The sequence below is a fragment of the Bos indicus genome, chromosome 2 (assembly GCF_029378745.1).
Source record: "Bos indicus isolate NIAB-ARS_2022 breed Sahiwal x Tharparkar chromosome 2, NIAB-ARS_B.indTharparkar_mat_pri_1.0, whole genome shotgun sequence".
Classification (NCBI taxonomy): Eukaryota; Metazoa; Chordata; class Mammalia; order Artiodactyla; family Bovidae; genus Bos; species Bos indicus.
In genome coordinates, this window is record NC_091761.1 from 132805180 (window position 1) to 132826684 (window position 21505).

Here is a 21505-nt window from a genome sequence, read left to right on the forward strand (position 1 = left end):
CGTTTCGGGAACCTGCCCGAGGTCACGCAGGTGATCAGTCTCAAAACCCAGTCAGTTAACCTCCAGAGCCCGAGCTCTTGGTCACTGTAGCTGCATCCCTGAAACCTTCCTCCTCGGTCCTCCCACTGGCTCTGAGTGACAGAGCCAGAGATGATCCCTGTCCCGCACTGTGCATTTGGGGAAACTGAAGCCCAGGCAGAGAAAATTTTGACAAACCCGGGAGGAGGCAGCTGGGGTTGGAGAGAATCGGGGGAATTAGAGTATTGGAGCTGAATCGGTCCTCGGGGGGGATGTGTATCTGTTCCTTCAGCAGATATTCACAGAGCCCCTGCTGCTCTTGGTCCAAACCGCTCATGTCACCCATGGAAGACTGAGCCCCAAGAGAGGAAAGGACGTTGCTGAGGTCCCAGAGCAGGCTTGGGCAGACTCTGGACCAGAACACAGGGCACCGGCACCCAGAGTCTCTTCCCGCTTCACCAGCGGCTTCTCCAGCCCAAGTGGCCCTTCAAGCAGATTCAGTCCACACCACAGTCACTCAGCTAGGGCTTATTGAGAGTCCACTGGGGCAAGCCTGGGGTAGAGGGGGAGCCCGACAAGCACCGTGGCCCCTGTAGAGTCAGTGGCATGGCCAGAATGGAGTCTGCTCAGTACCACGGAGAGCGCCAGGCCGCCTGTGGAGGCCCCTGGGATCGGGCTTGGTAGAACTTGGTGGGAAGATGGGAGGGAGGTGGGCAATGGAGGAAGAAAAACCTCAGACTGAAAGGGAACCTAAAGCAGATAAACTTTGGGAACCAAGAGTTCCCCATCAGAAAAACAAAAACAAGTCCTGTGCGGGAGTCCACCTGCCTCCCCCAGGGCACCTGCCCGTACCAGGGATGGGTTCTCTACAACTCTGCTGACCCAGTGCCCATGCCTGCTTCCCTCACTGACCCCAGGGAAGGCCAGAAGGCAGCGGGAGAGGGACTGGCTCTGTCCTCATCAGATGGTTCCCTTCTAGGCCCAAGGAAGCCCACGGTAGGGAACACCCATCCTTGATCTTGAGCAAGAACCCAGCAGCTACCCATGTGCCCCCAGGAGGAGCAGGGCAGCAGCCTAGCCAGGAGTTAGGGAGACAGAGTCAGATCGCGGGCTGCGGGCCGGGGCTGAGGAGAAGGAGGAAGGCGGGGGTGAAAAAGTGGGAACAGTGGCCCTTCCTGGCCCTCCACCAGGAGCCAGGGGATTGGATGGCCAGGAGTTATAACAGCAGCAGGGACCACCCACTAACCACCTGCCGAGTGCTGGGTGTTCTGTGCCCTTAACGCCCTAGGAGGCAGGCATCATTTCCCCATTTGCATGTGGAATACCAGGCTCAGAGAGGTTAAGTAACTTTCCAAGGGCTGGAAAGCAGTGAAGTGGAGGTTCAAACTTTGCCTGCCTGACTCCCAGGCTCAGATATTTACTATGCAGCATGTGTATCCTGAGAGCCTAGCTGGTCTGAAAACTGTCTAGCCAGACATCTTCAGGTTAAAGATCCCTGAGCCAGCACATCTCAAACCATAATGTGCAACGATTCACCTGGCGACCAGCAGGTCTAGGGTGGGGCGGGGACGTGCACTTCTAACAGACTCCTGGGAGCTGATGCTGATGATCATGACCCGCAGAGCAAGGGATCTGGCCCAGTGCTGAGCCACCTTTGCAGACAGAGGCATGGCTCCCACGCAGGCTGATGGGATGTGCAAGGGAGATGGTTGCCTGCATCCTAAGCTGGGCCAAGAGGGCCTTGCCCCACTCCCGGGAGCCCTCCAACCCTGCTCTACACACACCCACCAGTCACACTCAGTGGTGAGGCATCCTGGATAAAACTGTCCTAAAGCCAGCAACCAGGCGTCCAGGTTGGAGGCCCATGGTGGGCAGAGGGTGCTGACTCAGTACATCCACTGGAGCTCAGAATGGCTCCCCGGAGGACCTGTAGCCTCCTGGTTTTAGCCAAGAGCTTGTCCAAGGCCTCGGGGGACCTGGTCCCATCCAGTCCAGCTCTCCAAGCCTGCATCAGTTCGTGGGGGTCCCAGGCGGACGCGGCCGCAGCTCGGGCTCTGCGCGATCGATGCTGAAGAAGTTGACTGTAGTAGTGGCCCTGGCAGGCGGCGGGGGATCCCGGGTGGCCTCGCCAGGCAGCAGCAGCTGGGCCGTGAGCCGCGGGCCAGAGAAGCCCCCGGAGCCCGAGCCCGAGTCCGAGTCCGAGTCCGGCGGCAGGGGCAGGGGCAGCACGTGCTGCAGGCTCAGGCCGGGCCGCGCACCGCTGTGAGAGGTCCGCACGGAGGGCGAGGCGAGGCCCGGCTGCTGCTCCCGGGGGCCGCGGGGACACGGCAGGAGCCTGCCCAGGGCCCGCTTGAAGTCCCGCATGAAGAGTGGGTAGATGATGGGGTTCATGGTGCTGTTGCAGTAGCCCAGCCACGTGAGGGTGTCAAAGAGCCCCAGGGAGATGCAGTCGCACACGGCCTGGAGGGGGTGGGGGGACATCCTGGAGCCGGGACGCAGGGCACCCCGCCCAGCGTGGGTGGGACAGACCCGCAAACACGTTTGCTCTGAGTGGCTGCCTGCCCCCCTCCCTCCCCAGCTCTGGGGGTGCGGGGTCGGGGGTGGTGGGATTCGGGGCCTCCCCATCAAGGCGGGGACTCACCCACCTCCAGCGGTGGCATTACCTGGACTATGTTGGCCACAAAGAAAGGTAGCCAGGTCACAAAGAACATGCCCAGCAGGATGCCCAGCGTTAGGCTGGCCTTCAAGGCCTTCCTGCTATGCTTGGTGGCTAGACGCCTGCTGTCAGCTGACTCCACCCCTGGGCGTGGGGTCCTGGGCACCTGCAGAGAGGAAGGCCGCGTGACTTGGTCTGAACCTATTCCTGGCCCCAGACTGAGCCTTAATCCCAATTCTAGACCGAGCCCTTAATACACTGAGCCTTGACCCGTGAATGGGCTCCAGTTGTAGTCCTAGACTGAGCCCTGACCCTGACTCCAGGCTGAACCTTGACCCTGGCTTCAGAGTGAGCCCTTCAGCAATAAACTAAGCTCTGCTCACGGCCCTGACCACTGATACCTACCATAGATTGAGCCCTACATAACCACAGTCTCAAAGTGAGCCTCCTCCCTGGACCAGACTGAGCCCAACTTTAGCCCCAGACTGAGCCTTGATCCCAGAAATAGACTGAGCCTTTGTCCTGGTCCTGCACCAAGCCCCGACCCTGACTAGCAGTGCACAAGGAGCTCTAGGAAGGGCGGGGAGATTTCCTAGGGGCTCAGGTTCGGGCTTGTTGGACAGTGTCGAGCGCTGTGCTTTGCAGGAAGTGTGGCTTCCTGAACTGCTAGCTTTGTGTCTGGGCACAGTGTTGTCCTGCACTGCACTTGGGCACTTCAAGGATTAGCTGTGATGGAACAGTACTTGACGAAAGAGGACAGCTGCTGTCCGAGGCCTGACAATCTCTCTGCCTGTGAATTGATTCTCTTCGTATTTTGGAGTGACAGTTCTGCACCACTGTTTTCATGATCCACAAAATAAAGTTTATTTTGAAAACATGTGCCCCAAACAAATGTGTGCAATTAAATATCTTATAAGTCACTAGGGACGGGAGTGACCTTGGTATTTTAAACTTGGATTTCGCTGTGGACTTACAGACATCTTCATTCCCACACATGGACTTCATGAGCAGGAGCTGGGAGAAGAGGAAAAAGGAGGGGCTCCACGGGAGACAAGGCATGAGGGGCTCGAATGCGACTTTTATAAACTGGAGACCAGGAGTCCCAAAACATAAAAGGCTCTCTGTACCAGATGACCAATTGGCCCAGCAGTTCTCTTAACTTTTTCAACTTTATGAGCCCACTGAAATTCAAATGAAATCTACACAACTTACTCCCCAGAAAACAGCTTGTAAATGTTTACAAACACACACACACACACAGAAGAAAAAGTTTCCCACATAGCCAGAGGGTTCAGAGGCCACTGCAAAGTCCATCCCTGGAACCCCTAGGAATCTACAAAAGCTGCAACATGAAGCCCTCCTCTAAACCATGTGTTGTAATCAACTTGGATTTTCATATATCCACTTGACAAAGTGAAAGCCACCTATGTTGACAGCTTATGTAGATACTGGGGTGAGCATAATTCACTGGACTAGGAAAGGGTATGTGTGCTGCCTGGGAATACTCCTGGGCTTTAAAGGCCAGAGATTCCCCCCAACACTTCCTAAACTGTGCAAGAGCCCAGCTTAGCTCTTGAGGCAACCAGAGACAGGTTGGGTACGGGAGGATGAAAGAGTCAGGAGGAGGCAGGAAGGAAGGAGCCAGGTTCCCAGGCAACCTTCACAGATGGAAAGGGGTGAAGGCAAAGCCAAGATGCGTGAGCCCCAGGGAGCATTAAAGATGCCCACACACACACCGCACCACCCCCACCCCCACCCCCCCCACCCCCGCCACATGCAGGAACTCCCCCTCCCAGCCTTATTCTCACTGGTCTCTTCAGGGTACCCAGGCTTGGTTCCTGTCCAAGGTGCTGAAACCCCAACTGCATGCTGTCCTTCTGTAGGATCTGGAATGGCAGTGGGCAGGAGAGGGGAGACAGGCACCCTGTAACTCCTGCTTTTCGATGTATTTGTCCAGGTGAAATCTGGTTAGACAAATATCAAGGCTCACACAGGGAAGCCTAAAAGAGGCCCTTGATTCTTCCCACTTTCTTGGTGGGGCACAGAGGCGAGAGCTGGGCTTTTAAAACAAGTGATCAGGCTTCCAGTTATGCCTCTACCACTCACTCACTTGTGATCTTGAGAGAATCCGCTTCCACATTTGTCAAATGGGAGAAAACCCTCAGCTTATGGAGTTGCTGTGGAGCTGCGGATAATGCACGTACGCCCTGTGCTGGACACGGAGTTAATGCAAGCACAGCAGCCCTGATATCGTTCAGTGGTGTGTGGATGAGGCTGGGGAAGTTGTAGCGCCCTTGGGAGCCTTGTCCTCCTGCCAACAGCTCAGGCTTTCCAAAGCAGCGCAGACCTCAGGACAAAGGCTCTGACTCACTGTGCGGCAACCAGGGAGAAAAAGAGGGTCTGCTTTTCCCTCCCCTCTCATTTTCTCTTCTCCAGAGTGGACTCTATGGCTTCTGTGGCCCCATTGGTCAGCCTGGAGGGAGAGACTCCTGATTCCCCAAAAGAATCTCCCAAGAGCTGCTCTGACTTTGGATTGCTGCCGTCAATGGGAACAGACAAGGGGAGGAGGGAGACACCGTCTCCCGCAAGCCCCAGCCACACAGGTACCCCCTCACCCCTGGAAGCCTGGTGAAGAGGCAAGAGACAGCCATGGCTCTTGGGCACTGGGGAACCAAGGCATTCAGGGAGATAAGATAGGGGCCGTCATCAGGGGAGGCTGACCCAAAGGGGTCAATCATGATATGAGGGTCCCTCTCCAGTCTTCCTGGGAAGAAACCTGCATTTTCCTGCCTCTTCTTCTCCCCAAAGAATTGACTCAAGAAAGCAGGCAAAAGGGAAGAAATTGAGGCTCAGAGAAAGTAGGGGACCTTCCCAAGGTCACACTGTGCTCAAACCAAAGCACCACATACCCCCCGCGTTGTTATCCCCGCTTACTGAGTGCTTACAATACATCTGCACCTGATATTCATTCTGTCATTTGGTCTTTCTGGGAGGAAGGTATTATAATCTTCATCTTGCAGATGAGGCTGAGAGAGCCAGGAGTCACACAGCAGACAAGAGTTGAGTCAGGGAATTAAAGTCACCTCCAGCTCCAGACGCTGAGCCTTTCCCACTCTACCATGCTGCTCCCATTCTGGAGGATGACAGCCCCAAGCAAAAGCCCACCACTCTCACCAAGAGGCCCTCGTGGAGCAGAAGCCGAGGGCCACCACCAGCCCATGCCCTGGGGTCTGGGTGACGCCATCCTTCTCGCTTCTCTCTGCCCTAAAGCCAGCTCACAACCCCTCATGGCACCTCTGTTGTCCGCATGTCCCTTATATCAGCACACGCCTGTGGCATTTGCCACTGTCAGAGGGGACGACTTGGCAGGGCCCTGCAGGGCCCGATGTCCATAAACACCCATACACCTGTCCACTCAGCACAAAAAGGATGTATACTGCAGCTCCATTCGTGACAGAAAAAAACTGGAAACAGCTCACAAGTCCATCAGAAGAGAGTGGTTAAATAAACCCTGGTTTAGAATACTATAGTGAAAGTCACTCAGTCGTGTCTGACTCTTTGTGACCCCATGGACTGTACACAGTCCATGGGATTCTCCAGGCCACAATACTGGAGTGGGTTGCCATTCTCTTCTCCAGGGGGTCTTCCCAACCCAAGGATCAAACCCAGGTCTCCCACATTGCAGGTAGATTCTTTACCCGCTGAGCCACCAGGGAAGCCTTAGAATACTATACAAATGTTTAAAAGGATAAGTCAATCACACGGAAAGATCTCCACGACACATGATCAAGTGCTAACAAGAAGTTTCAAAACAAGAGAGACGCATGATTACCTTTGTTTAAAAAAAGATGCAAGGCATAAGCTTCTTTAGGCACATAAACAAATTCACAAACACAGAGAAAAGGAGCTGGAAAGACGTGGAGAGACAGGAGTGGGAGGTGACTGATGAGGTCAGGGGGGCCTTTTACTTTATCACTACCGATGAATTTTCATTTTAAAGTGGACTTACATATTCCCTCATGTAATTTCAAATTTGTATGACCAGCTAACCATGTGTGTGCTCAGTCACCTCGTGTCCAACTCTTTTGAGACCCCACAGACTGTGGCCCACCAGGCTCCTCTGTCCATGGGATTTTCCAGGCAAGAATACTGGAACAGATTGCCATTTCCTCCTCCAGGGGATCTTCCTGACCCAGAGTTCCAACCCACATCTCTTGCATCTCCTGCACTGGCAAGAGGAATCTTTACCACTGTGCCCCTGGGAAGCCCAGCCATCTAATCACAGTGTGAGGGTGATAAGATAAACCTTGGAGCCAGACTGCCCGGCTCAAATTGTGACTCTGTTACTAACCAGCTGAGCAACCTTAAGCAATGTACTTTACCTCTCTGAGCCTCAGCTTTCTCATCTGTAAAATGGCAATTCTCATGACATCCACCTTGTAGGATTGTAGTAAGGATTAAATAGGATTAAATAGGATAATAGAAAGTTACTTGAACAGTGCCTGGTACAAAGTACTGTGTGAGTACTGTTAGTTACTAAGTTAGTGATCATGGTTGGTGTTTATTGTTATTTGTATTCACCTCAGCTCCTTGATAATGATGATGAGGCTGCTGGTGGCAGCCATGGTTATTTTTGCCCCTAGGAACACTCAAAGGGGTGAACTTCCCAGCACCATGCATTTCACCATCAAGAGGAAAGGACAGAGCTAACATTTGTCAAGCAACAAGCAACTGCTGTGCACCAGGCATATTTAAATCACCTCACTGATGCTTCAAACAGCCTCAGATGATAACTGGGAGAGAGGGAGGTGAGCAACTCACCCAGAGTCATCCCGCTGCAGTGAGAGAGAGGCAGGATTTGAACCTGGGCCCAGACAGACGGACAAGCCCCCCGCCCCGTCCCGGCTGCAGCAGGCTGCCTCGTTCAGAGCGGCGGCCCAGCCTGTCACGCTCAGCTCCGCTCCTGCTCTCCCCCTCCTCCCCCTCTGAGATATTTCTGGGATCACAGCCTCCTCTGAGGGGGAGGAGGCAGAGATGGAAGGGAAGACGGATTGCTGGGACAGAATGATGCATAGCTGGGTGCTGGAGGGTGAAGAGAGCTGGGGGAGGAGGACCAGGAGGAGAATCGGAGGGAGGGAAGGAAGAGGAGGATACAGGGTGCACGGGAGAGGGGCTGAGACTGAGCTGAGGGGGAGGAGGAAGGGGGACGATGGGGCGGAGAGGAGGGCGGTGGGGAGAGCGTGTGGCCAGAGACACAAGAGAGAAAAAAGGGTGCAGGACACAGGGACGCCCAGCCGGGCTGCCTGCTGCTCCCCAGGAGGCTGAGCGCCCACAGCAGTCCCACAACAGTCCCTCTGGAACCCCCAGGGGTGAGCACCATCACCACAGGGGTGCCCACCTTTCACACACACGCAAGCACACACTTGCCCTGGCTGCATCTCATGGGCACCCTCACCACCTCTCACGCCCCTCCTGCACCCCCAGACACAGCCCCTGCCTGACCTCTAGGCAGGACTCCTTTCCCAGAGCCCCTGGGGCTGAAACCACTGAGCCAACCGGCGGCTTTCTAAGAGCTCATTCGCATCAACAGGCAGACAGAGGCAGAGGAAGCCACTCCAGCCAGCTCGGCAACCACGTCCGAAACTCCGAAAAGGCCAGGACTTCAGGGACTGGGAGCCAGCCCCCGTCCCTCTGTGGGAAAGCAAGAGACTGGATCGAGGGAGCAGCCAATGGTTCAGTGGAGCCGGGACGGGGAGGAAGGGGGCCTAACACCCCCCCAAGTTCTGTTCCTTCTCATCAGTTCCGCTGGGTCCAGGCAATGAAAACACCTCCACCCCCAGGCCGGATGCGCCACCTCAGGTGATGAAAGAGGGTCACAACCCAGGAGGCCAGAGTAAGGCGGCCTCCCAGAAGCCACGTCCCCAAACACAGGCACTTCTCCAGGTGGTACGGAAACTAGCCAGCACAAAGCTTGCTTAGGATCTGGGTGGTTTGGGAAGCAAGCCGAGTGACTTCAAGCTAGGCACTTGCTGGATGGTGGAGTCTGACACGTCCTTACTCAAATCAAGAGAAAAGGCGTTCCAGAAAGCGGGAGATATTCGCACAGACATATTTCAGGCCTGAGAGGCCGAGAGTCATTCTGCCTCAGAGGCAGTGCGTGTGTGGGCTAAGTCGCTCAGTCGTGTCCAACTCTTCGTGACCCTATGGACCGTAGCCCGCCGGGCTCCTCTGTTCATGTCATTCTCCAGGCAAGAATACTGGAGTGGGTTGCCATGCCCTCCTCCAGGGGATGGTCCAAACCCAGAGATCGAACCCACATCTCTTATGTCTCCTGCACTAGTAGGCAGATTCTTTACTGCTAGCTCCACCTGGGAAGCCCCGAGACTAAATGACCCATGAAGACACCTCTCAGCCTTCCGTTTTGTGACTTCCTTGATTTTGCAAACATACGCACAGGGAGTGATAGATTTTTGACGTTTGCTAGAAGAGACACCCTTCTTATAAGCTCCAGAACCCTCATCATGATAGGGTTTTGTGACTACCATCTCTCTCTCCAACTAGAACGTAGATTTCAAGAGGGCAAGACCTTCTCAGACCCACTCATGCCCGCACTCACAGCCCAGGACAGCTCCTGCACAAGACAGGTCCTCGACAGAGTTCCCTGGTGGTCCTGTGGCTGAGACTCTGTGATCGCAACGTAGGGGGCCCAGGTTCCATCCCTGGTCAGGGAACTGTATCCCACATGCCACAATGAAGACTGGAGATCCCATATGCTGCAACTAAGGCCCAGGACTTCCCTGGTAGGTCAGCTGGTACAGAATCCGCCTGCCATGCGGGAGACCTGGGTTCGATCCTTGGTTTGGGAAGATCCCCTGGAGAAGGGAAAGGCTGCCCACTCCAGTATTCTGGCCTGGAGAATTCCATGGACTGTATAGTCCATGGGATCGCAGAGTCAGACACGACTGAGTGACTTTCACTTTCAAGACCCAGAGCAGTAAATAAATAAATAAAAGAAGTACTCAACACAGCACCAAGGAAGTGAATGAACGTACTGAAAAGCGCAGGATTCGTCAGCTACAAGAACTGCTTCTACACGTGGAAGAGAAGGGAGAAGCGTGAGCTGGGGTTGAATCCTGGGCTCTGTGGGGCACTGTGTCCATTTCGTTCCTTCCATCATTGTGCAATGAACACTCACGACACTCCTTCAGATGCTGAGAATCCAGCGGTCAAGACAGGTCCTCAGCCTCATAGAACTTACATTCTAGTAGGAGGAAGCAAACACGCCAATGATAAATGGAAAGTATGCAATTTGTGCCATTTGCTGCTGAGAACAACTTAGGAAATGAGGGCTGGAGGGGATCTGCGCAAGTGTGACCTCGTTACTAACCAAGCAGTTAGTAAGACAGCCAAGCAAAGGCCAGAGGAAAGGGACAGAAGTTCGGGGCAGATCTGTGTGGTGACGTGAGGTTCCCCAGGCAGAGGCAACAGCAGGTGCAAGGGTCCTGAGGCAGGAGCGTGCCTGGCACTCAAGGAACAACAAGGAGCCCAGTGTGGCTGAAACAGAAAGCGTGAGGGGATGGAGGGAGCAAAGGAGACCAGACAAGGGGCAAGGAATAACACGACAGGGCCTGCACTTTTCTTTTTTTTTGGCTACACCTCCCGGCTTGTGGGATCTTAATTCCCTGACCAGGGATCGAACTCAGGCTCACAGCAGGGAAAGTGCCAAGTCCTAGCCAGTGGACCACCAGGGAATTCCCAGGGATCGCTATGGCTGCAGTGTAAGTCGAAAGGAAGCAAGAATGGGCTCAGGAAGCCAGTGGAAGATCAATGCGATAACCTGGGCACCAGCTGAAGGGCTCAGCCATTGAGGGGGGGCAGCAGTTTACATATGAGAAGTGGTCAGGGCCTACATGCGCTTTGAACATAGAAAGCACGCAGGGTGTGCAGCAAGAGGAAAAGAGGCTGCCTCCAAGGTTCCTGGCCTGAGCCACTCGCGTCAATTAGTCAACGTAAGGAACACAAGTCAAGGACTACATCTGGAGCCCGGAAAAAAAATCCCAGATTCTGTTGGGGACGAGGTAAGTGAGTGATCCAGGCTGGAAGTCATCAGTATGTACGTGGTACTTCTGGTCACAGGATGAGATGAGCTCACTAAGGAAGTGAACGTGGAAAAAAGCAAGAAGGTACAAGAACCGAGGCCGGGGAGTGCCTCGGATGGTGGCAGAGCAGGAGGGCCCGGCAGAGGCGACTGAGAGGCACATCCAGTGCAGCAGAGCACGGGACCCAGGGTGGTGACCCTGGAGCCAGGTTTCAAGGGCACGTCACCGCCGGCTGGCAGCACGAGGCTCAGACCCGGGCTCTGCGCTTGAAACTCCCTGACTAGACGTGCAACCGTGGGCAAGTCGCCTCCCCTCATCGACCCTTAGTCCTCCAGCTGTCCAACAGGGACGGGGATTATTGGCCCCTTTGGGTGTCCGGGGACTACCCCAGTAGCTCAGTGGTAAAGAATCCGCCTGACAATGCAGAAGACACGGGTTCGATCCCTGACCCAGGAAGATCCCACAAGCCACGGAGCAACTAAGCCCGTGAGCCACAACTAGAGAAAATCTTGCACAGCAAGGAAGACCCAGCACCGCCAAAAATAAATAAATAAAATCATTTTTTAAAAAACCCAAGTGCCAGCTGGTTAGCTTCACGGAAAGAAAATCTGTGTGTCACAGGCTCTGCTGTAACCAAGAATCTAGATCTCTCCACTCCAACCCCACCAAGACCAGCCAACTCCACACCTCCTTAGTCATTAGGGCAGAGTGAGACGGGGAGATGACCTTGGATGGTGAATGAACACCCAGCAAAATAACTGAGTCACAGAGTAAGAACAGAGGCCTTTAGAGCGCCCTCCCAGCTCCTCTGGTTATGTCAAGAGAAAGTCTCATGCTGATGCTACTGTATCTTTAACGTCCCTCCAACATCTAACAAGGAGAAAGCAGGCCTTGGGCTCAAGCATCTCCAGCCATCCAAGCTGGACTTCAGCAACACTGCTGGGGCTTCTGCGGCCCCAGTGAAGTTATGGTTCTGATCACCTTCTATTTCTGGCAAGGATACTGATCTTCCGTTACTGAAAGAGATAAGAAGTTTTCTTGCTAAATAAATTCATGGAAGTAAAAAGATGAGATGACTCCAAGAAATCGCTTAGTACATATGGCTGCAGAGACTCGCAGACTGTGTGAAGCTGGGAGGCAGGGTAGCAAGGCAGATGCCACGAGGCAGTTCCCCAAAGCTTGAAGTTTGGGAAACGCTGCTTTACAAGAACCCAGGGAGAGGGTGTGGATAGCCCATGGCAGCCACCCTGAAGTTCGAGAACCAAGTCAGGGTCACAGCCACCTGCAGAGACTGGAGAAGTTTCTCCAGTGAGTATAGATCAGGAGAGAGCTGGCTGCAGCCAAGGCCTCCTGTCCACCCAGGACGCCATCATCCTAGCTGATGGGCCTCACTGCAGGGGTGACATGGATGAGCCACTTGGGGGCTGCCAACCAGGATGTCAGCCTCTCAGCTCCGTCTATCCAGTAACCCCCACCCCGCAAGGGACCTGCCATCCTGCAGACACCTCCCACACCTGAGGCCACACCTAGAGGACGCTGGAGAGCCCCGCTGGGACCTTCCTGGGGGCCTGTGGTCTAATTCTCTGGGGCTCAGGCCCGGCAGTCTGAACACCCATCCCTGGGCAGTAGAGTGCTAGGACTCAGATGCTACGCAACCCGCTCCACTCTAGACACCGCAGGGCCTGCACCTAAGAGCACCCGCCCCATTCAAAGGAATCAGGGACACCTACTACCCGCTCCACTCTAGACACCGCAGGGCCTGCACCTAAGAGCACCCGCCCCATTCAAAGGAATCAGGGACACCTACTACCCGCTCCACTCTAGACACCGCAGGGCCTGCACCTAAGAGCACCCGCCCCATTCACAAGGATTCAGGGACACCTACTAGGGGCAGTGGAGATCGAAACCCACCCAGATGAGCCCAGCCCTCGTGGGAGCTTACACGCCAGTGAGGGACACAGGCAATGAACAAACAGCCAACAAACTGGGGGTCAAGATGGAGAATAACAGGGTGGCGGGCGGTGGGACGGTCTGCAGACAGGGTGGGCAGGGTGGGCCCCTGGGAAGGAGTAACCTGTGAACTAAAGACTCAGGCAAGGACAGCCCCAGGGGAAGAAAATTCCAGAGGGCACAGCCAGCGCAAAGACCTAGGCACACAGTCTGGCGCCTTCTGGGAGCGTCAGAAGGACACACGGGGCTGGTGCAGAGAAGCGGGGAGTGGGGAGGGGAGGGAGTGCAGCTGGAGAGGCTGGCAGGACCAGGTCCCAGGCCAGAGCCTGGCCCGGGTCTCCTCTGCATCTTGAGAGCCACAGAGAGCCGCTGAAGGGCTTGGAGCCAAGGAGTGAGGGGACTGCCTTTTGTTTCTCTTTGTGCAGAAAATGGACAGGGCGGGTCTAGGGTGGAGGCAGCGGGAGACTATCAAAGGCTCCCGGGTAAGGGCCTTCCCTGGTGGTCCGGAGGCTAAGAATCCGTCTTCCAATGCAGAGGACACAGGTTCAGTCGCTGGTTGGGGAAAGAAGATCTCATGTGCTGTGGGGCAACTAAGCCCCAGTGCTCCTGAGCACCTCACTGAAGACCCAGCAGGGGAAGGAAAGAAAAAGGCTCCAAAGTAAGAAGCAATGGTGGCTTGGATCAGGAGATCAGGAAGGTGTCCTCAGGGATGACACAGGCACAGAGGGGCTTGCAAATGCAGCCCGTGAGTACGAGAGGGAAATTATTCCCAAGCTTCTGGGCCATGATGCCATGATGGCACCATTGGCCGTGATGGGGAAGACGGGCGAGGAGCAAGTGCAGAGAGTTGGGACCCCCTGAATGCCCTGTTGCACTTGTTACCCTTGAGAAACCTGCCCGCATGCTGGCAGGTCCTGTGGACAGTTGGGCATTGAGTCTGGAGTTCAGAAGGGAGATGGGTGCTGGGAATGACCACTTGGAAGTGCCAGCAGTTGTATACTGAGCCGTGGATGCCCAGTGGGCACCCAATGACTGCTCATTCCTCTCCGTCCCCCACGCCCGGGTCTCCCTGCACGCCCCGCGCCATACCTGCAGCGTCTCCAAGGCCTGGCCGGCAGTGCCGGTGGTGAGGGACGCCACCTGGATGGCCTGCTTGCGGGCAGCCAGCAAGATCCTGCTGTAGGTGAAGCAGATGGCGCCGGAGGGCAGGAAGAAGGTGAGGCCCGACGCCACGAGGACAAAGGGCAGGCTGGCCAGCAAGCGGCACTGACCCGGCGCGGGTGCCCGCGCGCGGCCCGGCTCGTGCCAGCCCAGCAGCAGGGGCAGGAAGGAGGCGAGCGCGGCCAGGCTCCAGGCGCCGAGGACCAGCGCCAGGGCGCGCGCGGGCGTCATGCGCAGCTTGTAGCGCAGCGGCGAGAGGATGAGCAGGTAGCGGTCCAGGCTGATCAGGCAGAGGTTGAGGATGGAGGCGCTGCAGCACATCACGTCGAAGGCGGCCCAGAGCAGGCAGAGGCCCCGCGCCAGCACCCAGCGGCCGTACAGCACGTTCAGCATGGCCGGCGGCATCACCACCAGCCCCACCATCAGGTCCGACGTGAAGAGCGACACGAGGAAGAAATTGGACGTGTTGCGCAGCGCGGGCTGCGCGCATATGAGCGCGATGAGCAGCGAGTTGGCCGCGGCCGTCAGCGCGATGACCACACACAGCGCGGCGGCCACCCAGCCGCTGCCCCCGGGTGCCCACGGCGGCCCCGAGCCCCAGTCCGGGGTGCTGTAATTGGCGGGGCCTTGCTCTGGGACCATGGGGGCTCTGGGGTCCGGAGGACGAGGCAGGGTGGGCGTGGAGGCTGGCTGGTGGGAAGGCGGGGACGGGCGGGGATGGGCGGGGGAGGGCGGCCCTCTGGGTCAAGGGTCAGCACCCTGAAGGGGATGGAGAGGGGGTCTGGGGGCGTCCGTGGGTGGGATGCAGAAACACCTGGAGCAAACACCTGGGTAGGAAGTTTGGGAGGGGGCACCTGAGGAGCAGGGTCCTCTAGCAGGAGCGAGTGGCAAGTCAGGAGGACAGGAACGCAGAGCCCCTGGAAGGGGCGGGCGGTAAGATGAGTCGAGGGCAGAGACCCGGGGGGTGAGAGCCCGGGGCCACTGGGCGCTCTCCAGGCCGGGGCAAGCCCCTCTCGGCGAATGGACATAGAGAGGTGCCAAGAAGGACCCGGGGTGCTGGGAGTCTCAGGGTGGGGGCCCCCGGAGGGGAGCGCAGGTCTCGGACCCAGCGCAGAGGCACCCCGGGCTCGGGCGGACGCGGTCCCCGCGGCGAGCTGGAGGATACCGGCCGGCCCGCCGGGAGAGAAAGACCCCCTCCCGACCCGGCCGCGGGTCTCCGGCCCCGCTCCCGCCCGGGCTCGGTACCTGGAGCGCTGCTCCGCGGCCGGCGACTGCGGCAGGAGCCGTGGGCCCGGGAGAGGCAGCGGCGGCCGCGGGCCGGGCTGGCGCCCAGGGACCCGGGAGACGCCGCGAGGGCCCGGCGCGCGCGGAGGCGCGGTGGCTGCTTCCAGGAGCGCGCGGTCCCCGCGCCGCGGAGCCTGCGTCCCGCCCCGCGGTGGGCGGGCAGAGCCGAGCCCTGGCCCAGCAGGCGGGCGGGGTCCCCGGCACCCCTGGGCCTGCGGAGGGATGATCCGAGAGCCGGGCCGTGCCAGGTCGCCTCCCAGCTCTAGCGGCCTCTACCCGCGCCCCCCAGGCCTGCCCCTCCCCACTCACACTTGGCGCAGGAGGAACTCGGAGAAGGGGGTTGTGGGCCACCTTCATCCAGGACTGCTTCCAATAGGGGGCTGCCCACCGCTACCAGGGCGAGCCGGTTGGGAGATATTGGGCAGATCGCTTGACATATGTGTACATATATGTTACAATATGTTGTTGTTGTTTAGTCGCTAAGTCATTTCCCACTCTTGCAACCGCATGGACTCTAGCCGGCCAGCCTCCTCTGTCCATAGGATTTCCTAGGCAGGAATACTGGAGTGGGTTGTCATTTCCTTCTCCAAGGGATCTTCCCCACCCAGGGATAGAACCTGCATCTCCTGCATTGATAGGCAGATTCTTTACCACTGAGCCACCTGGGGAGCCCTATATAATATATAATTTGTTGCGCTTCCTTCAAATCTTTAATTTAAATAGATGGCAACCTCCTCCTGGAAGTCCTTCCCGGCGCTAAGGGTGAAGGACCAAGCTGTCGGCACTCTCAGTCTACTGAAGAGTGGGAACAGGGAATCCCCAGGCCAGGTGGGGCGGAGTCACTGCAGGTAGATAGGCTGGCACACCGTGTGTAAGGCTGCTACGTGTATCCTTGCCTCCTCCCGCCCCTCACAACCGGAGCTAAGAGTCTCTACTGGACACGTCACAGGTTAATATCATGGATTCAGTCAGTCAGTTCAGTCGCTCTGTCGTGTCCGACTCTTTACGACCCCATGGACCGCAGCACGCCAGGCCTCCCTGTCCATCACCAACTCCCGGAGTTCACTCACACTCCTGTCCATCGAGTCGGTGATGCCATCCAGCCATCTCATCCTCTGGCGTCCCCTTCTCCTCCTGCCCCCAATCCCTCCCAGCATCAGAGTCTTTTCCAATGAGTCAGCTTTTCGCATCAGGTGGCCAAAGTGTTGGAGTTTCAGCTTCAGCATCATTTCTTCCAATGAACACCCAGGTCTGATCTCCTTTAGCACGGACTGGTTGGATCTCCTTGCAGTCCAAGGGACTCTCAAGAGTCTTCTCCAACACCACAGTTCAAAACCATCAATTCTTCGGCGCTCAGACTTCTTTATAGTCCAACGCTCACATCCATACATGGCCACCGGAAAAACCATAGCCTTGACTAGACAGACCTTTGTTGGCAAAGTAACATCTCTGCTTTTTATTGTTCTGTATTGTTTTCCTCTATTTCTTTGCATTGATCACTGAGGAAGGCTTTCTTATCTCTCCTTGCCATTCTTTGGAACTCTGCATTCAGATGAGTATATCTTTCCCTTTCTCCCTTGCCTTTAGCTTCTCTTCTTTTCTCAGCTATTTGTAAGGCTCCTTAAACAACCATTTTGCCTTTTTGCATCTCTTTTTCTTGGGGATGGTCTTGATCATGGATTCAACAAACATTTATAAGGAGCACCCACTAGGTGTCAGACACTGCTCCATCCAATTGGGACACTGCAGAAACCAAAGCAAAGATCCAACTTCATAGAGTTTACTAAGCATAAAGAAACGTTTAAAGTGGTCGTAGGGCAATAATTGTGTGTGTGGTCAGTCATGTCCGATTCTTTGTGACCCTATGCGTTGTAGCCCGCCAGGCTCCTCTGTCCATGGGATTCTCCAGGGAAGAATATTGGACTGGGTTGCCATTTCCTCCTCCAGGGGATCTTCGCAACTAGGATCAAACCCATGTCTCCTGCATCTCCCACAGTATAAGGTGGATTCTTTACCACTGAGCCACCTAGGAAACCCAGAATGATAATTGCTATAGAAAAAAAGGAAATGGGGAAGAATGTAAAGAAAATCTCAGGTGGCTGGGGTCTTTTTCCTTCCACAGAAACAGGAAAATAATGCTGTGCCAGGGGCTTTATTTTATTATTCCTACCCCCAGACCAATGCTAAGAGGTAACTATTAAACTGGGCTAGGAAAGGCCAAAGGCCTCTCTCAAGTCACCATCCACAAGAGATCAAGTGGAACTGAAACTCAGGTCTGCCCAACACCCAGAGAAACTTCAAGACCCTGCATACCCTGCCCCGACTTGCTGTGTGGCACCCAGAGTCCCATCCCTGCCCACAGCCAGGTCCATGTGGCAAAGGGAGGCTTGCCTTCCCTCCCAACACCACCTGCAGCATCATGACAATTTCTGTCCTGCCTCAGGGAACAGGATACCAAGCTCTGGGCAGAGAGACAGAAAGAGGAGACTTGGAATCCCAGCTCCACTGCTAACCAGCTCTGTGGACTCAGAACCAGTGACTCTATGTCCTTGGGCCACTGTTTACTCCTGTGCAGTAACTAGCAGAACAATACAGCACCCACCTCTCAGGGTTGTTGGTATCATCAGTAAACTTTATGGTGCTGTGTCAGTGTTAGCTACTAGCCTCAGTGTTCCCATCTGTAAAATGGGAATGCATTCAGCTCTGCAGTAACTTCTTCAGCCCAGGGATTTTTTTTAATTTTTTATTTTATATTGGAATATAGCCAGTTAACAATGTTGTGATGGTTTCAGGTGGACAGCAAAGGGACTCAGCCATACACATACATGTATCCATTCTCCCCCTAACTCCCCTCCCATCCAGGCTGCCCCATAAATTGAGCAGAGCTCCCCGGCCCAGGGATTTCTGATGTGAGCAACAGCAAAGCTGAGAAGTCCTGTGTAGAATACACTTTGGAGCCAAGTGTTGGTGTGGTTCAGTCACTCAGTCGTACCTGACCCTTTGTGACCCAATGGGCTGCATCACGACAGGATCCCCTGTCCTCCACTGTCTCCAGGAGTTTGCTCCAGTTCATGGCCACTGAGTCTGATGCTTCCTGGGTTCATAATCCCGATTCGGTTACTTGCTCTGTGACCTTGGCCAAGCGTTTTTGTGTCTCTGCAGCTATGAAACTGGGGTACTGGACATACACCTGGGTTGAGCCTTGAAACCATTTGGCATGGAGAATGTGCTTGGTACATTTTAGCTTTGAGAAAATTAAAAGTATATGGTGAAGACTTCCCCAGTGGTCCAGTGGTTAAGAATCTGCCTGCCAGTGTAGGGGACACATGTTCGATCCCTTGTCCAGGAGGATTCCACATGTGGGGCAACTGAGCCCATGCACCGCAACTACTGAGCCCATGCTCCAGAGCCCACGCTCCAGAGCCCACGTGCCAGCTGCTGAAGCCTCAAACTCTAAAATCCGTGCTCCACGGCAAGAGCAGCCACCGCAATGCGAGGCCGTGCTCTGCATCAACGAGGAGACTCAGACTGTAGAGAAAGCCCACGGGCGGCAACAAAGACCCAATGCAGCCAAAACTAAATCAATTAAATACATTTTAAGATGCTTAAGTATATAGTGAAATTGAATATTATTATTCCCTCTGCTTCGGCCTTCCCAGGTGGTGCCAGTGGTAAAGAACCTGCCTGCCAGTGTAGGAGACATAAGAGCCTCCGGTTCGATCCCTGGGTGGGGAAGATTCCCTGGAGGAGGAAATGGCAACCCACTCCAGTATTCTTGCTTGGAGAATCCCATGGACAGAGGAGCATGGTGGGCTACAGTCCATGGGGTTGCAGAGTCAGACACGACTGTAGCGACTTAGCATGCAGGCACCCTCTGCTTTAACTCTTTCAGTTTGATTCCTTTATTAAAATTAAGAAAATCTGGGGGGGAAAGGGAGGGATGGACTGGGAGTTTGGGTTTGGTAGATGCCAACTATTACATTTAGAATGGATAAGCAACCAGGTCCTAATGCACAGGGAACTCTCTTCAATATTCTGTAATGCCACAATGGAAAATACTTTTTAAAAAAAGAATGTATACATGTATAAATTGAGTCGCTTTGCTGTACAGAAGAGATTGGCACAACATGGTAAATCAACTGTACTTCTTTTAAAAAATAAAATATTTTTAAAATCTAGGGAATTCCCTGGCTGTCCAGTGGTTAGAACTTGATATTTCACTTCTGCAGCTGAGTTCCATCCCTGCTTAGGGAACTAAGATTCCAGCAAGCCTCATGGTGTGGCTGGAAAAAAAATAATATGAAAACATGACCAAAAATGTTAGCATTTGTTTGTTCTGGGTGATAGATTCACAGATGCTTGTCACATTATAAACTGTACTTTGCTATACTCAAAAAAACAGTTTTTCAAGACTGGGCCTGGGTAGTGGTGCCACCCTGTGGCCACAGTTATTATCTTGAATTTAGGACCTTTTCAGAAGTTTGTGCACTTAAATTTGTCATTTCGGTCATGGAATCTTAGGCGTCCTTAACATTTCAGGGTAGAGAGGGACCGTCAAGGACGCTGTTTTTCTTGATTACTTCTAGCCACAGGGTGCTCCCTCCCTCGAGAGAGAAGGCTTGTGCCATAATGGGGCCGAGTCTTAGGGAGTCTTCTGTCCCAAGCCTCCATGCCTGAATGTTCCAAGAAGAGCATTTCATGGCAGAGATGGAGAAACCAGGCTCCAGGGGGACTGGGAGGCCTGCTCAGAGCTGCTCTCACAGGAGCCATTAACCAACTGGTTAACTGAGAGCGGGGATTTGTCTCTTTTGTTCACTGTTGTATCCTCAGCACATATTGTTGCTCCTATTGAATCGCTCAGACTCTTTGCAACCCCATGGACTGCAGCCCGCCAGGCTCCTTTGTCCATGGGATTTCCCAGGCAAGAGTACTGGAGTGGGTTGCCATTTCCTCCTCCAGGGGATCTTCCCCACCCAGGCATCAAGCCCGCACCTTCTGCACTGGCAGGCGGATTCTTTACCAGGAGCCGCCTTTGCTTCACTGCTGTGTCCTCAGCATGTACTAGATTGCCGTAAATACGTTCAGTGAACGAATGAACAAAACTCTCAGCCCAACCATCAGCAGTCACTTATTCTCAATAATTATGTTTTTTAAAGATTTTCGACGTGGACCCTTTTTAAAGTCTTTATTGAATTTATGACAATACTGCTTGTTTTAGGTTTTGGTTTTTTTGGCTGTGAGGCATGTGGGGTGTTGGCTCCCTAAGCAGGGATCAAACCTGCACCCCGTCAACTGGAAGGTGAAGTCCTAACCACTGGATCCCCAGGGAAGCCCCATGAAGAAGAATTATTATAATGACTGACATTCGTGGAGGCCCCACTCTATGTCAGGCACTGCTCCAAGCTCTACAGGCACAGTGATTCATACAAACCTCACCACGACCCTGGGAGGGAAGTGGGTGCGATCAATATTCCCCAACTTGCTGAGGGAAAACTCAGATCTTCAGTGAGTGGCTCAAGAAACAGCCCAGCCAGGATTTGAATCTGGGAATTCTGGATTTTCCCAGAGGCTCAGAGCAGGGGAGGAAAACTAGACGGGAGTTACTGGCTCTGTACAGGTAAAACCAAGGCAGGGAGCCGGTGCTCATCACACGCCCATCTGGAGAAAGGCCAGCGTGGCAGTGCTGCGTTAAGGCTTATCCCTTGTCAAGATTTCCAATTCCTCCACCTTTGCGGGGTTTGGGGGTGAACGGTGGCGGGGGGACCTGCAATTTTTCTTCTGAGTCCTCTTAGTGGTTCAGTTTGAGGTTGGCCAAGGAAAACGTCAGCAGGTAGTAATTCGCATCTCACTCCCACCGGCAGACGGGCACAGCCAGCGACGTGTCTCTGCCCTCGAAGTCTGGCTCTCTCCGCTGGCTGCTCGCAGGGCCCGTCAGCAGCGCCTCTCCTGTGTGGCCCCGCTTCCCTAGCCCTCGTCCACCCCCACCCAGTCCTGGCCTCCACCACCTCCTGCTTGGACTCCTGCAGTTCCCAGCTGGTCCCCACCACCCTCCTCCCCAGCAAACCTCATCCTCCCACGAGGCTGCTTTTCATCTCGCTGAAACCCAGTTCTGTGCAGACACTCTTCCTGCAGAGAGAGCGAAGCCTGAGCCCCGCGGCTGCTCCAGGCCTGCCACCTGCAGGCCACTCCTTGGCATTGCCGCCCGGCTTCCTGCCGCCTTTCCAACCAGCCTCTTCTCAATCTCTTTATGTAGCTATCCGTTTATGCTCCGCCTTGTTTCACGCACGGGATGAAGCCGGCTGCTGATCAAGACTCATTCTGCCAAGAGGATGCTGGA

General features: G+C 54.9%; 1 protein-coding gene across 1 annotated transcript; it reads right to left on the reverse strand.

Annotated features, from left to right (window-relative positions):
- Nucleotides 1–53: 53 nt before the first annotated feature.
- Nucleotides 54–15096, reverse strand: HTR6 (5-hydroxytryptamine receptor 6). Its single transcript, XM_019982426.2, has 3 exons — nt 13813–15096; nt 2682–2840; nt 54–2478 (listed from the first exon to the last, which is right to left on the reverse strand). Exons 1-3 carry the CDS (start codon nt 14524–14526, stop codon nt 2029–2031), a joined length of 1323 nt encoding a protein of 440 aa, XP_019837985.2. The 5' UTR covers nt 14527–15096; the 3' UTR covers nt 54–2028.
- Between the last annotated feature and the right edge of the window lie 6409 nt (nt 15097–21505).